This window comes from Hyaena hyaena, unplaced genomic scaffold (assembly GCF_003009895.1).
Source record: "Hyaena hyaena isolate Hyena2069 unplaced genomic scaffold, ASM300989v1 scaffold_18, whole genome shotgun sequence".
Classification (NCBI taxonomy): domain Eukaryota; kingdom Metazoa; phylum Chordata; class Mammalia; order Carnivora; family Hyaenidae; genus Hyaena; species Hyaena hyaena.
In genome coordinates, this window is record NW_024080649.1 from 6,783,642 (window position 1) to 6,800,842 (window position 17,201).

The 17,201-nt window shown below is 40.9% G+C and overlaps 1 protein-coding gene across 1 annotated transcript in view; it reads left to right on the forward strand.

Annotated features, from left to right (window-relative positions):
- HYDIN (HYDIN axonemal central pair apparatus protein) overlaps positions 1-17,201 on the forward strand; it is a 346,043-nt gene that overhangs the window by 292,152 nt on the left and 36,690 nt on the right. The window contains exons 62-71 of the mRNA XM_039223564.1: positions 639-741; positions 970-1,248; positions 4,307-4,449; positions 6,549-6,767; positions 9,569-9,729; positions 11,949-12,046; positions 12,829-13,033; positions 14,188-14,400; positions 14,867-15,005; positions 16,094-16,259. Coding sequence (XP_039079495.1) covers positions 639-741; positions 970-1,248; positions 4,307-4,449; positions 6,549-6,767; positions 9,569-9,729; positions 11,949-12,046; positions 12,829-13,033; positions 14,188-14,400; positions 14,867-15,005; positions 16,094-16,259 — 1,726 coding nt within the window. The remainder of the gene's footprint in view (positions 1-638; positions 742-969; positions 1,249-4,306; positions 4,450-6,548; positions 6,768-9,568; positions 9,730-11,948; positions 12,047-12,828; positions 13,034-14,187; positions 14,401-14,866; positions 15,006-16,093; positions 16,260-17,201) is intronic.

Sequence of the window (17,201 nt, forward strand, 5' to 3'; positions counted from 1 at the left end):
TCTTATATTGTTCAATTGTGTTTATGATGGTAAACACAGCATTACTATCTTCTAAAATTGTATATTGATTTTTCATAACCAAAATCAGATATATGGCTTTAGTTTTTTAATCAGGTATGCTTCTTCCAGTGGTCTAGAAAACATCCTTTTTATCCAAGTAAATCAGAAGCCCACTTTGGTTTTCTTCTTATCTTGGTGGGCTGCTCAATATGACATTCTCAGGCAACAAATGCATTAGTTCATGGGAGATACTGATTTTTAGGAATGAACATTCATGTAAGCCTTCATAGAATGACAAGTATTCATTTCCATTTTATTAGTCTTGTGTATATTTTACAGCTGCCCCTGTCAGTAGCAGAGGCCTTGGCAACCCCATTTTGATACTACTTATTTGGGTAATCTGGAAAGTCACCTATATTCTCTGGACCTCCAGTTCCTTACTTGGATAATAAGGGCTGAACCAAACTTTCATTTTTCCTCCCCAGGTCTAATATTTATTTTATCTCCCTTTTAAAAAAAAGAAAACTCAAAACCATGACCACTAGGCACAATGACTAAATGTACAATATCTCAATCCAGACTGAAAACCCATGAGCAACCTATAAGCTTAACACTCAATCTTGCTTTCCTTCTGCCAGCTGCATGTTGACCTGAGGGACCAACTAGGAGTCTTCTCCCTGAAAGGGTGGCCCACCACCTCCTACATCTATATCACAGAGGAAAACAAACCAAATGCCAAAGGTAGGTAGGGGGAGTATAACTTCCAGAGGGCAGTGGGTCCTAGAAGCTGTTCTGTTAGGGAACTGATGAGGTCCCAGCCAGAGTAGGATGCCCAGTCTTCTCACCAATAGCCTCTGTAGGTAAGGCTTATCCCCACACTAGAACTGCCCTCTCTTGCGTCAGGATCTTTATGGTTACATCTTCTTTTAAACTGGTTCTAAATCTCATGTCTCTCTCTCCTCTTTGCAGAAAAGAAAGCTCATACGGCCTCCCTGGTTGTTCTTCCTGGAGACACAACTGGGTTTGATGTCATTTTCCAGTCCCAAAAGGTTGGGCGAATGACAGGCACCATCCACTTGTCAGTGATCAATAATCAGTATGAGGAGACGAACATCCACCTGGTGGGAGAGGGTTATGAGGATGACATCACCTTGGGCAACATCCATGGGCTGGTGGTTTCCAGCAGCCCTGAGGCCCCAGAGATCTCTGAGGTCATTGAGGAAAATACTATGGAAGACTTGATAACAGGTGAGAAAAACAGTCATGAGCTATTGACAACTGTTGGCTCAGGTTATTTTATTTTATTTTTGTTTTAATTTTTAACTTTTTATTTATTTTTGAACATGAGTGTGTTAGCAGGGGAGAGACTGAGACAAAGGGGAACAGAAGATCTGAAGTGGGCTCTGTGCTGACAGCAGCAAGCCCAATGCAGGGCCCAAACACACAAACTGTGAGATCATGACCCTAGCAGAACTGAGCCACCCAGGCACCAAGGCTTAGGTTATTTTAAGTAAGAGTGAAATTGAAATAACAGGCCAGCCAGCTTCCTGGGGATTTAGGAAAGCATCTTCTCTTTGTTACTGTATGTTCCTTCATTCCTAGTTCAGACAATGCCTCCAATCACGTGTTCCCTCAAGGAATATTTACTGAGCATCAATCAGCAGGCATGTACCAGGCACTATGCTGAGCACTGAGTTCTGAAGAGTAATATAAGAGTCTCTGCCTTTAGGAGCTTATAGCTTTAGCTAATTCCAGTTTAGCTGAAAAGTGAAATTCAAAATTCAAATTCCAGATTAGCTATCTGAGCACGTATCTCTCTGTAGTTTTCCCCATTTATATTCTCTCAGCTGGCTCGTACTGGATTGTCTGCTTTGTGGGAACCATTTATCCCAGATATTCCAAGAAAAATCATGTGCTTGTTTAATTAAAGAAAGGGTAGATTTGTGCCACCCCTAGAACATCATTCTCTGTAGCCTTACTACTCGGTGCACTGTCTGAAGACATACAGCATCAGCAGCACCTGGGAGCTTGTTAGAAATGGGAATTGCAGACACCACCCCAGCATTTCAGGCCCAATGAAACAATGCGCATTAGAGCAAGATCCGTAGGTGTATATAGTAAAGCTCAGACGTGCTACTCTACTGTCTATCAAGCACTGCAGCTTCTTTTGGCTGAGTATATTCAAAATACATTTGTTAAGCAACCTAATTATGTGGCTAATTGGTATGAAGTGAGTTATAAACACATTCTCATAGTTTTTCTAGGAGCTTGATTATAATCCTGGAATGTAGCATTGGACAGTCTATACAACATGGCTTAAAATCAATACTCCTCTTTATATGGTGTTGTACCCCTCTTTGTGGCTACAGGGTGACACTTCTCTTGTCAGAGGTCAAGCAGGAACCAGCGGTGAACAGTTAGCTCAGAAATCATATTTCATACTTATGATTGGGTTACCACATTTAGAAAATCAGAATACAGGAGTCCCTCTTAAATTGGACTACACCTCCTGCACTGTTGATGGGAATGTAAACTGGTGCAACCCCTCTGGAAAACAGTATGCAGGTTCCTCAAAAAATTAACACTAGAACTCCCTTATGACCCAGCAATAGCACTGCTAGGAATTTACCCAAGGGGTATAGGAGTGCTGATGCATAGGGGCACATGGACCCCAATGTTCAGAGCAGCACTCTCAACAAGGGCCAAAACATGGAAAGAGCCTAAGTGTCCATCAATGGACGAATGGATCAAGAAGATGTGGTTTATCTATACCATGGAATACTACATGGCAATGAGAAAGAATGACATCTGGCCATGTGTAGCAACATGGATGGACCTTGAGGGTGTTATGCTGAGCGAAATAAGTCAGGCAGAGAAGAACAGATACCATATGTTTGCATGTATAGGAGGATTAGGAGGAACTTAATGGAGGACCATGGGGGAGAAGAAGGGGAGAAATAGTGGGGGAGAGGGAGGGAGGCAAACCATGAGAGACTCTTGAATGCTGAGAACAAACTGAGGACTTATGGGTGTGGGGGGGAGGGGAAGGAGGGTGATGGGCATGGAGGACGGCACTTGTGGGGATGAGCACTGGGTGTTATATGGAAACCAACTTAACAGTAAACTATTTAAAAAATTAAATTTCAGGGGCGCCTGGGTGGCTTAGTCGGTTAAGCGTCCAACTTTCGCTTAGGTCATGATCTCGCGGTTTGTGAGTTCAAGCCCCGCGTCGGGTTCTGTGCTGACTGCCGGCTCAGAGCCTGGAGCCTGTTTCAGTCTGTGACTCCCTCTCTCTCTGACCCTCCCCTGCTCACGCTGTCTCTCTCTCTCTCTCCTAGAAATAAATAAAAACATTTAAAAAAAAAAACAAAAATTAAATTTCGGGGCACCTGGGTGGCTCAGTTGGTTAAGTATCCGACTTCAGCTTGCGTCATGATCTCATGGTTTGTGGGTTCGAGCCCCGCGTCAGGCTTTGTGCTGACAGCCAGCTCAGAGCTTGGAGCCTGTTTCAGATTCTGTGACTACCTCTCTCTCTGACCCTCCCCTGCTTATGCTGTCTCTCTCCTAAAAATAAATAAAAACATTAAAAAAAATTTTTTAATAAAAGTTAAAAAATTAAAAATTAAAAAATTAAATTTGAATTTCAGATAAACAGCAAATACTTTTTTTTATTATTATTTGTATGTCCAAAAATACTGTGTGGGACACAGTGATACTAAAAATTACTCATCATTTATCTATAATTCAAGTTTTTTTAAAAATTTTTTTAATGTTTTATTTATTTCTAGGAGAGAGAGAGAGAGAGTGTGTGAGCAGGGGAGGGCCAGAGAGAGAGGGAGTCACAGACTCTGAAACAGGCTCCAAGCTCTGAGCTAGCAGTCAGCACAGAGCCTGACGCGGGGCTCGAACCCACGAACCACGAGATCATGACCTAAGTGAAAGTTGGACGCTTAACCGACTAAGCCACCTAGGCGCCCTCCTATAATTCAAGTTTAACAAGGACTTTTATATTTTATCCTATTTTAACCCTTAATAGTATTGTTTCAGCAAATAAATAGAGTTGGGGACCTATATTTTCTCTTGGAGGTGGGAGCCAAGGTGGGCAGATGGATGGATGGATGGACAGATGGTTAGATGGACAAATAGATTTCCCAAGGAGGGAAAGTTTATGCTAAAGGACTCCATATTTTTCCAGTATAATCGTGGGGCAGGGGGGATACATGAGGGTGAAGCACCATGTCTTTCAAGTGTCAGGAAAGTGAGCCCTGGGCTAGGGGGGCTCACCGACCTTCTGCTTCTGTCATAGCGGCTCTGGTGGACCACATCCAGTTTGGGGACTGCCACATCGGGAGCAGCTATAATGTGAGCTTCACAATCACTAATCACAGCCAAGTGAATATCATACGGTTTGAATGGCCCCTTTTAGCTACAGTTTGCTTTTCCCCACAGGTAAGTGAAAGCCATTTGCCGTTTTCTAGACTCCCTTAGGTGTAAGCCACATCCAATTTGATTGTCAGTCTATTGCCATGAATGTGTGGGATGAGATGGATGGCTCTCAAGCTGAGAAATAGCCCAGGAACCACCCCTTACTCAGAGGGCACTTAGAGGTACCAGAGGACACTGTTCATGTCCTCTCTAGTCAAAGAACAGAGAACAAGATCTGCCAAGACTGTTGCTATGCTGAAGTTGAGGAATTCCTTGCAAGTGCCTATGAATGAAATAGGTCCCAGTCTTCCTATCCCAGAGTGTAGACCTGTGTCCCCCAAGGTATACGTTCTTTAGAGCATTTGTCATGCAAAAGTGGTTCACTAAAAACTAAAATGGGGGTAGTGGGTTCTGTGGACAACTGAGATTTAGCAAATTTGCAAATTACATTTTTCTCTTAAAGTACCACTCAGCATACTAAAATCTAGTTAACTTGGTTTTACCTGGAATCTTCTGACCCTCTCTTTTATCAACTCACAGCACACATTTTATGAATTGCTGACCAAAGTTCAATATCACACAAGGCCTAAGACAATGTGGCAGCAGATCCTAGCCTCTGGCTACCTGATGCTTTTCATAGACAGTTCACTGTTGAGTTCCCAGGACAATGCATGTACCCAGATGTATCCACTGCCTCCTGCCCTGTTTCAGTCACCAAGTCTGTTCAAGCATAAAACTCTAGGGGGATAGAGCAAGAAGAGTTGGGAACTCTACTTTGTCACCTTTAAATCTTTGAGTACTATCAGGAAGTTTTGCTTCCTAGAGAGATGTAAAGTGTCAGTCAAAATAGAGAGATAAGCTTCAGATCATCAATTAATATACACCCACACACACACACACACACACGCATGCATATACCCCGCACCACCCATCCCCACACACATACACACATACACATACACACACACATATTTGTGGCCTTGGGGAAATACTAAGATTTCTTATCCTTTCACTTTCCAGAGGAGGGAGACATTTTTTATCTGACATAAATATGATAGGACTATTATATATATACACATGTGTATGTTTATATATGCTAAATCATAAATAATTTTATGCCATAGACCAAACTAGATTTCCCATTTATCTGGTACTTCAGTGAATGTCACCCTTTCTGGTCTTAGGACTCCTTTACCCTATAAACATTATTAAGGAACCCAAAAAATGTTTATGTGGTTTATGTCTATTGACATTTACCACATTAGAAATTAAAACTGAGAATATCTGAAAACATTTATTTATTCATTTTTAAATAATAAACTCTTTAATGTTAATATAAATACCTTATTTTACTGAAAATAACTATATTTTTCAAAATAAAAAATTGAGTAAGAAGAGTAGCATTATTTTTCAATTTTACAAATCTCTTTAATATCTGCCTTAGTAGAAGATAGCTAGATTCTCCTATTTGCTTCTCCATTTGATCTGCTTCCATATCATATATCATGTAACCTCTAGAAAGCTCCATTGTGTACTCATGAGAAAGTAAAAATAAAAAAGTCAAATCACATCTTAGTATTATGATGGATGAAAGTAGATTTGACCTTGTGAACTCCTGAAAAGGTCTTAGGGATTCCAAAGGTCGCCTGACCACACTCTGAGAACTGCTGATGTACAGTGTACCTTGGTCTATAATTCATGTAGTTATATTGATGAAGAAGCACAGGTAGTTAATAGTGTGGTACCTGGAGCCATACTGTCTGGGTCTGAATCCAGCTCTCCCAATATTTATGGTATGACCATGAGCCAATTACAAGGTTCCTTGCCTATAAAATAGGAGTAATAGCTATACATCTCACAGAGTTGTTGTGTGGATTAGAAGTGTGTAAAGGTCTAGAACCTGCCTGAGGCAGGTAAGAGTTTAATAAATATTAGCTGCTTTGACAATTATATTTCTATCTAAGAAGCTCTTGTAGATATTTAAGACAATCTACACATACAGGTGTGAATGATGCACTTTGCCAAAATTTTTGGCTCTACCCCCTCTCTAGAATGTCACCATAAGGTATCAAAAGTCCTCAAGCTCAGATTCCCAAATATACTAATATCAGGCTCTTCCCCAGATTGGCCACCTTCACCCTGGGTGTGCTAAAGACATAGTAGTGACCATGAAGTCAGAAGTGCCTATCAATCTGAAGAAGATGGGGGTCACGTGCAAGCTCTCCAGGATCATGTTTCAGCTCCCTACAGACCAAGTCCCTGATTGGGATGACCGCATGCGCACAGTCAAGTGGGTGGATGTGCTCAGAAACACACCTGGAACTTTAGCTGCAAAACGAAAGGTAAGTGGGGACATCAGGTACACATCTGACCAGGCCTGCCATGGCTGGCTGTGCCTGCTGCTCTCTGGTTCAGTGTCTCATCATTTCCTTCATTCATGGACCAAGAAAATTGTTTGTCTCTCATTCTAACTGACCTTGATTTGACCTTGATTTCAGAAGTGACAGACTGAACTTGCAAGCATGCCACCTGCCAGCCATGAGACCCACACACCTTGACCCAAACAGCTTTAGTTTAAGTCTGGATACCTCCTGGAGCAAATTCTCTCACCATCAACAGAATCATGTTAGCCTTTTAGCTATTCTCGTTTTCTATCTGTGTCCAGAATTTGATTAGTTATAGTCTTTGGCTCATGACAGAATCTTATCTTTGGTCCATGTGTGTCCCTCTTTTAATTAGTCTTTGGTTGGTTTCTTTTTAATAATGTAATAAACAGAAATGAACTCACACTCAATGTAGGAAGTAGAACATGGATTACCTGTGTACTTCTCAGCCATTCCATCCCCCTGCCTCCCTCTTAGACAAATCACAATCCTGAATCTTATTGACTCATTCCCTTGATTTTTGGTTTTTCTTTCTTTTTTAACCTATATATTCTAAAAGTCATGCTGTTTGGTTGTAGTTTCTAACTTTTAATTTTTAAAAGAAGGTTACTGCCTGTGATCCATATTGTTTCATGTGGCTATAGTACACCCATTTCACTGCTATATAAAATTCCATTATTACTTATCATCCATTCTTCCTTTGAAAATGATTTGGTGTTTGCTATTGTGTACAGTGTTTCTGTGAACATTATTATTCATGTCAAATGGTGTTCAGTTGTAAAAGTTTATATTCCTAGAAGTGGAATTGTTGAGTCATAAGATATGTGGATTTCAGCTTTCCAAGATAATGCCCAAGTGTTTTCAAAAGTCACTGTACCAATGGACACTCCTATCAGCAGAGGGATCTTATTGATCCACCTTCTCTCCACAACTTGGCATTACTAAATTCTTGATTTTTATCATTTAAATGAATGGGAAATGGTCTAATTTGGGAGCTACTTGACATTTCCCTAACCACTGATAAAGCTGAATATGAATGACTTCATGACCTTATTAGTCATCTCTTATATATGCCATTTGCCTAGTTTTCAATTATGATGCTTATTCTTTGTATGAGTTCTTTTATTTTTGATACAGTCTACTATTCCTATTATTTGTCTGCAAATGTCTTCACCAAATTTATAGCTTATCTTTTCATTTTCTTTGATGTATCTTTTGATAAACAAAAAATATTCTTAATTTCAACATATCCAAATTTATTAATCTCATCTTTTACATATTTTGTGTATATGTCTTGTTTTAAAAATCTTTCTCTACCAAGGAAGAAAAATGTTCATTTTTTTTTTTAGATTTAAGAATTTTGCTTTTTATATTTAAGCTCTTGGCCCACCTAAATTTTATGTATGGTGTGAGGCAAGGGTCTGATTTCATAGTTTTCCATCTGGATAACTAACCTGGCCAAATCCCTTTTTTGTTTAGCCCTTCTGTTTCCTAGTGATCTGCCATGACTCCCTTGTCATCTAAATTTCATATATTCCTTGAATGTTTCTTGTCTCAGTATTCTACTTCACTGTCAATTTGTCTATCCCTATGCCAGTTTTACCTTGCCTTAATTTCCATAGCTTCATAATCAGCCTTGATATCTGCAAGGGAAGTCCCTCTTCCATACTGTTTTGTTCTGAAGTATTTTTGTTATTATTGGTCCTTTATTTTTCTATCTAATTTTGGAATCCACTTACCAAGTTTCGTGGAAAACTTGATTGAAACTTGATTGGAATTAGATTGTATCTGTAAGTCAGTTTAGGAAGGATTAACAAATTTACAATATTAATTCATTCTTTCTATTATGAGTTTTATTTCTCTATTTATTTAGGTCTTCTTTAACTTTTTTTTTTTACTACCATTTAGTTTCTTTAATACTATTAGGACTTTTCAGGTTTTTTATTTGTTTTTGAGTCAATTCTATTAAGTTAATTTTCAATGAATTTGCCCTTCATCTCAGTTTTTCATATGTATTTTTGTAAAGTTATTTATAATATTTTCTTATTATCTGTTTAAATTTGTAGGATCAGTGGTAGTGTCCTCTTTTTAATTTTTGATATCAGTTATTTTCATTTACTCATTTTTTCTTGATCCGTTGCACCGAAGACTTTTTAAGTCGTTCCAAATAAACATCATTTGGCTTTATTGGTGCTCTCTGTTCTCGATTTATTTTCTGTTTCATTAATATCTGTGCCTAATTTTGTGATTTCCTTTCTTCTACCTTCTTTATAAATTTTTTTAAATGTTTTATTTATTTCTGAGAGACAGAGAGAGAGAGAGAGAGAGAGAGAGAGAGAGAGAGACAGCGTGAGCAGGGGAGGGTCAGAGAGAGAGGGAGACACAGAATCTGAAACAGGCTCCAAGCTCTGAGCTAGCTGTCAGCACAGAGCCTGAAGCGGGCCTTGAACCTGTGAACCATGAGATCATGACCTGAGCCGAAGTTGGATGCTTAATCGACTGAACCACCCAAGAGCCCCATCTTCTACCTTCTTTATAATCCATCTACCCAAAAACTCATGTCTCTATAGTCCTGATGCTCTTAGTAATTTGTTTCCATTCCCATATAGGAGTCATTTTAGGTTTGCCTTAATCATTTATTCAGGAATTGGAATCACTTATTCTGTAAGTTGGTGTTAATTTGCATGGGTAAAATAAAGTACTCTGTTACCCCCCACCCCTTTATTCTTGTGAGTCAACTAGCTCTGCCTTTGTTACAGGTGATAGAAACAGATCCTGAGCCTGCTCACTCAGTAGTAGAAGAAAACTACCGAGAATTGCATCTTCAGATCAGTGCCAATGTGAATTTTGCTTCATATCAATGCCAAACAAGCAACGTGCACTTTAAAGAAACACTGGTTTACCAGACCCGAGTGTTTGAGTAAGTCTTTGAAAGTCCCCCAGCACTCACTGAGAAGCTATTTCATTTAATAATTTGCCCATTCTTTCATCAAATATTTATTCACTGTTTATGACAGCATATACCAGGCATCATACCTATGTAGACTGCACCAGAGGAACTCTGGGGATGCAGTGAAACATTGAGACCCACAGAGCTATTGAAGTTCACACCTGAAATCAAGATATAGCCCATGAAACACAGTCCACCAGGAGGGCAGCATCTGGCTATCAGCTTCAGTAGGGATGGCCCTTGAAGCAGTCTACACCACTACCCAGGAACTATTCTTTTCTCCCTGACCCCAGGTGACAGTATCCACACTAGTTGGAATGGGTCCATCTTAGCCTTGAAGCCCCACAACCAACAGAAGCCAATACTCCTCATAAGCACCCCATAGGTATAGCTTCCAGGATCTTTAAAGGAGTCACTATACTCACAGAACCCCAAGGCTATGGCTTCCCTCCAGAAAATCATAATTCCCCCCAGACCAGATGCAGTTTACCAATCAGAGGTCATTTTTACTCTAAACAATGTTGCCTGATAATACAGCCGATACTTCTCCTTTATCAGGTGTCCTGGGAAACAGCTAGGAAATTCATTCAAAGTCACAATTGTCCTTAGAAGGAAAAAGCGTTATGTTAACTCACATACAGGTATATAAGGATGTCATGTGTCCCCCTCTTAAAGAGCTCATGGGGGGAATGGGTGAAAATAGGTGAATTGGTGGTTACAATATGGTGTCCTGTGTATGCTATGAGAGTACCTAAAGCAGACGACATATCAGGGAAGACTTCCCAGATGAAGCAGTGCCCCAGCTGAATTTTGAAGGATGAGTAGGAGATAGCCAGGTGAAGAATTGAGAAAAAACAGCCTTCTAGGCAGAGAAAGCAGCATATAAAAAGACAAAGATGATTCTTTGAGAATTAGGAGTACAAAAAAGTAAACCACTGACATTTCAACTTGCAGAAAAATTGGTAATTAACTTTTTCAACTCATTTTGCATTTGTTACATTTTAAGTGTTCAAATTATCATAGAACCAAAAGAAATAAGGCAGGCAGTGGGACCTTCTGATGATAGCCATTTCCCCTAAAGCTGGGGTTGGCAAACTATGGCCCGAGGGCCAAATCTAGTTAGCTGCCTATTGTTGTAAATAAAGTTTCTTTTGACCCACAGCCACACCCATGCATTTATGTGTTGTCTATGTCTGCTTTGGTACTACAACAGCAGAGTGAGTAGTTGCTACAAACGCCTATGGTATGCAAAGCCAAAAAACATGTTATCTTGCCCTTTGCAAAAAAAAGTTTGCCAACTACAGTCTGAACCAAAAACTTTTTTATCAAGAGTATTCTGTACCACCAAGATTTCTCCACTTTTTAAATATTTTCTTTAGGGTAGTAGCCAGTGCTCATACTTTTACACAATAAACATAAGCCCCTGAGGTCAAAGCACTTGACTTTGGGCATACCTGTACAGTTTACCTGGATTGAATAATGGAAATCTAATCCTTATACCCTCCCCTAGATCTACACTCCCCTCCAAGCTTCAACTCCTACTGCTTCACTAAAACTAGCAAGACTAACAATCATTTTCCTGTATCAAGGCCTCATCCTTCTGCTGTGATTGTGATCAAGTTTAAAAATGATTCCACAAAAAGCTATTTCCTGGTTCTTCTCTTAGGTGCAGGGAAACTTGAGGCAAGACAAGGCTCAACTAATTCAGAAATTGAGACAAGTTTCAGCCAATAAAGGAATCTCGGGCAGGGGTCAAACAGCCTCTGACCACAGGGACATTGTTTCCAGTGGAAGATGATTCTGGAAGGGAGGGACTAGAATTTGTACCTAAAGAATGTATTGTCATGGGAAACACATTTCGATTCCTTTCTCATGGGAATTTTTCAGGATTACAGCAAATGCATGCTGAGAGCTCATTGCATAGGGTGCTGGTGGTGTGCCAGATGATTTAATGTGCTAAACATTTGGATATTTTTACTTGTAATAGTAAATAGTGTTTTAGGAGATATAACTAGCACAGCAAATGCATGATGTCAGTTAAAATGCTTAACACTTGCCTTTTGAAGAAATGTTTAAGAAACACACTGACAACTTTAAAAAAGTTAAGTAACAGTATAGATGATCTACAGACAGGAAAAAAAAATCATTGACAGCATATTTCTCAAATCCATTCTCTGATTTATCTGCAGGCTTGAACTGACTAATTCAGGAAATGTGCAGCTGGAATTCAACTGGGTCTCAGAAGAGACTGCAAAAGCTGTCAGCTTTGCAATGCCAGATAACCAAGGTAAACACAATGATAAGAAACACCCAGGGCTTGAACTGAGTCCCCAATTAGTAGGAGAGCCTTGTTCATGGAGAAGTGAGCACTGCTCCATCGGCTCTCTCAGTAGCCAAGGAGAAGCAGAACAAATGTTTCATGGTGTCTGCAGAGCCAAACAGGTCTGAGAAACTCAAGAACTGACCTCTGTCCTCCTGGAGCCTGGGACCCTGGCCCTCCACTAGGCCAGCACCCCAGTCACAGACCCGTAGGAATCTTGTCTTTTAGGCCTTAACCTCTTGGGAGATTACAGACCCTTGCAGAAACTGATAAAAACTATGAACTCTCTTCCCAGGAAAATACACACCCATACCCATTTTGATATATATGAAGCATTTGGAAAAGGACGCAACACTTAGTGGACAAATATTCATTAGTGTTGTTGCAGTTTTGGAGATTTGTAGACATTTGAATGGGCCCCCAAATCATTAACCACTACTTTCAAACAATGATTCTCCAAAAATTATATTCACAGCCCATTATTCTTGAGGTAGAAGACCCACAGACATCTCTTTGACCCACTCCCTTGAGCCAAAAGGAAACAACTTTGAAAACTTGATAAAATCAATAGAAGTATTTTTCATGAGTCTCCTGTGAGAGATATGAGCCAATCCCTTACCCTTAGTGCTCAAAGTTAAATATATCTGGTGGAAGAGGTGAGCCCACAGAGGGACCTGTGAGTGGGCTGCCTTCCACCTGCCCTCCCACTGCAAATACAGGGTATCACTGGCTCTCTGTTTTGTCCCCAGGTTCTTCTCAAAAAGACCAGTTTAGCCAGGGCACACTGCACACGATCAGCACTCTGGACAGCGCCACGGACCAAGGGAATGAAGTTCCCCCGCCCTTCTTTATGGAACCCGCCTCAGGCGTTGTACCTGTGGGCAAGAGTCAGAAGCTCAAAGTAAAATTCTCCCCGCTGGAAGTTGGAGACTTCGAGAGCAATCTCTTCTGCCAGTAAGGAGATGTGCTCCCTAAAGCAAAACTCCACATCTTCTACCCTCTCTTTTGTTCCAGTACTATCACCATTCTTTCCACCCCCTGGACCCCTCCACAGACCCCTGATTGTCACATTTCCCATTGGGAAGATTCAGAGAGGCCAGGATTTAGAAGATTAGGAGAATTTAGTCTTTTGTATTACTCACCAGCACTCGCTAGACTCTTCCTCCTGCCTATTACCCCCTTCCCAGCCCCACACAGGATTCCACTGAGCAACAGAATGGCTGACAGACAGGTAGGTTCCAATCCTTGGGCAAATATGAACTTAGGAAAACTTTATTGTATCTTTTCTGAGACTTCGTCTCCTCATATGTAAAATGGAAATAACAATATCCACCTTGGACAATCATCATGAACATTAAGTGAGTTAATTCAAGTGAAGACTTAGAACAGTACCTGGCACACAAAAAGCACAATAAACATTACATAGCCATGGTGGTGGACCTGATACATAGGTGAGGAATAGAGGGGGACCCAGACCCAATTCAAGAAATCCAATCCAATAACATTTAGCAATGAAAGTCCATGATGTGCTAACCACTCCCATGAAAGCTCCATACAGAAGACTTACCTTACAGAGGAATTGTATAAAACATGGCATAGGGTGGCAGAGGCCTATGTGAGCCATAAAAGCCTTGTGGAGCCCCTGCAGTCACACTGCAGGGGCCACTCCCACACATGGGCACTTAAGCTTGGTGCTGGGGCTAGAGGTCTCCTTACATCCAGTTTACCTACTTCAAGGAGCTCAGGTACTCTTAGAATTTCTGTGTCAGTTTTCACACCCCACTAGGTGGCTATGGGAGGGTCCAGAGGGCAAGACTCTGCTCATTTTACAGAAGGGAGAATTTCTCACCACTGCTGGAGGGAATAACTTGGGGCCATACTTAGATACAGAGAAGGAACCAGAATTCACCTCCTCATACTCAACCAATTCATGAATGAACACCTACTCTGTATCATGCACTATTCAAGGCATTGATATTATGTTGTTGACCAGGATAGGCCCAGTCTCTGCTTTCATTGAGCTCACATTCTGGTGAATATAATATTCATATTCAACCAAGGAAGCAATGATGGATCTAAAAATAAATAAAATAATGTTTTCCTATCAGGATTCCCAACCTGCCACCTGGAGAGCAAGGCCCAGTCCTATCAGCAAAAGGACGGAGCCTTTTACCCGTCTGCCATTTTGACCTAAAGCACTCAGATTACATCAGTGGTCATCGACGCAACCCAGATCTCCGAGGACCTTCTGGTGCAGCTCTGGATTCAAACACCCGAGTGATTGAGTTCACCAGTGTGGGCATAGGAGGGAAGAATATCCGGTGAGTTGCTTAGGTTTGCATTGGTTCTTATCAGTGAGTTCTTCTAAGGAACTTAGAGGAAGATTTCAGAGAACTCAGTGGGGCTAATTCCTAGAAGCAGGTTTGAAATATTGGGGTCGGATTTTAAAGAAGTCCATAGTAAGGAAGCTGAATTTTGTCTCCTTAGTTTTGACACTGGGGAAAATTTGGAAGACATAAAAAAAATGTCATCCCTGACAACCACCTTAACCAGAGAGGGTCAATGGGACAAAAGGACCTTGGGTATCATTATTATTCCAAAATCCAGAACTCTAGCCATAGTTTGGCCTCCCAAATGAGGTGCAGTTTTCATTTCTGTGGTAATGAAGTATGCAGATAAGTTCTGATCCCCAGATGGGGGACTGTGCTGAGGAAGGTCCTAAGAAAGTTTCTCTTATTCCTCAACCTCCATTTCACTCACTGCTATCAATTCTTCCCCCTCGGCCAGGACTTTTACAATCCTGAACCCAACTAATAGCACCTACTCCTTCTCTTGGATCTCTGAAGAAATTGAAAGTCTCCAGAACCCTCCAGCCTTCACATGCCTTACAGAGAAGGGTTTCATCCACCCTGAAAAGAAAGCGGAGGTGGGTGTGTGTGTGTGTGTGTGTGTGTGTGTGAGAGAGAGAGAGAGAGAGAGAAGCAGAACCGCTTGACCCATGGCATTGATCATTTTCTCCCTGTCTGCATAGCAAGTGTGCTATAGACCATAGGTAAAGTGAGGGAGGACAGCCTAAGGGTGCATCAATCAACAAGTATTTCTTGAGTGGCATATACATTAGGCGATCCTCATGAACAAGACAGACCTGATCTCTGTTGGGTGGCCATGGAGAAGTGGAGAGCTTTAGTATTTGCAGTTTTAAAATTGAAATTATTAAAGCAGGAAACGGGAGCTAGACACTAATACCTGCAGACTCTAGGACTCATAGATTACTCTATGAAGACTTATTTTTTCCCCAAAGGACTGACAGCAGTAAAAGGATACAGATGTATTTTTACTTGATCAGGACAAAGGGTAAAACAGGAAAAGCGAGTCATGTTCCACAGCATAGTCCTCACGTTTACACAGTGGTACAGGGTACGGAGTCAGACCTAAATAAATATGATCTCAGTGGCCAAAAGAGACCTTTGGGCCCTGTATCCTGTAAGTTCTGCAGAGAATCTTGGAGGCAGAAATAAATCCATGAAACAGAAATCATGCATTCAAATGCCTTCAGGAAGGTCACACAAATGAATGGAGCATGCCAAGGGGACAATGATCGGGAATGCTCAGCACCAGTACCAGCTGGTGATAGTGCTTCTCTGTCAGATGACCACCACACAGACAAGTTGCCAGTGTTGCCACTTCTCCCAAAATTTTTGTGAAAAGCTAAAATTCCATATTTCTTTTGGAATCTCTCTATTTTTACATGCCTGACAAAGACATGGTGTGAAATATGGCAGCACAGCCATCAGAGGCTGTGGGTGGGCTAGACCCCCTTAGGAAGACCTGTGGAAGAGCAAATAAGACACTGATATTGCTGGAACAGCCAAAATCACATGCCTTCACAGTAGAAAGGTAGGGATGACCTGGTAATGCCAACTATCGTAACCCCAGCACCAGTATGCCTTCAAGGGCACGTGGAGTAAGCAAACAGAAGTGCCTTTACCACTCTTTTCCAAACTGTCTTCTTAGATTGTTTTCCAGTTCACGCCTTTCCATCTGGACATCACAGAAGCATTCTGGACTTTCTTAATCCCTGAACATAACATCACAGTCCCTTTCCTACTGGTAGGAAAAGCCACCGACCCTCTCATCAATCTGGACAAGTCACACCTCAACTTCAGTTGTCTCCTCATTGGTAAGGCTGCCCTGTTGGTTTATGTTTAGAGTCGGAATGACTTGTCAGGGTTGGGGGTAGGACTGACCCCACAATGAGCTCTGGGAGCAGACTTGGATGGGGAACTTTTTCTGGTGCCTTCCAGAAGCATGTTAGAGGTCCTCTATCATTGTTCACAAAGCCACAAAATATTTGTCTTTCAACCTAATTTCCATCAGGTATCTTGTAAACCCACATACTAATAACCCAAGGAAATTTAGGATACTTGCTACAAATCCCACTTGTTAGATTCCTTGAAGACCTAGCCTGCCCATGTTCATTCCCAGAGCCTCATGTTATCCCCATCTTACTTGTATGTGCCTCCAGAGTATGGGCTATATCTGTTTGCCTCTCAGTCTGTGCCACAGTGGTCAGATTTCTCTGCCATCCTTTCATGCATTCATTCAGCTCAACAAATATTACTAAGCCCCTTGTGTGACCCAGGCACTCTCCTGTGAGCTGAGAATGCCATGGATAAAGCCAAAGTCCTCGCTTTCGTGGTGGTTACATTCTAGTAATAGGAAGTAGACTACCAAAAAAGAAAAGAGAAGATACAGCATGTCTAATGTTATTAAGTATTTCTAGATAAGAATAAAGCAGGGTAGGGAGGATAAAGAATACCAATAGACAATGGGGAAGTAACATTTGATCAAAGACCTGAAGGAAATAAAGGAAGTAATTGCCAGGTCCTTATCACATGGATGTGGGGTGTGTGTGTGTGTGTGTGTGTGTGTGTGTGTGTGTGTGTGAAATACAACTAAAACCAGAATATATTTTAGTAACTCATTAGATTTATATATTTAAACAAGTAATATTCTTTGTAATAAGTCAATTAATCTATTATATAAAGAAATTTTTACTCCCCATCCATCCTTTCCACCAAAGAAAACCAAGTTAACAGTTTTTTATGTAATACTTCCATAC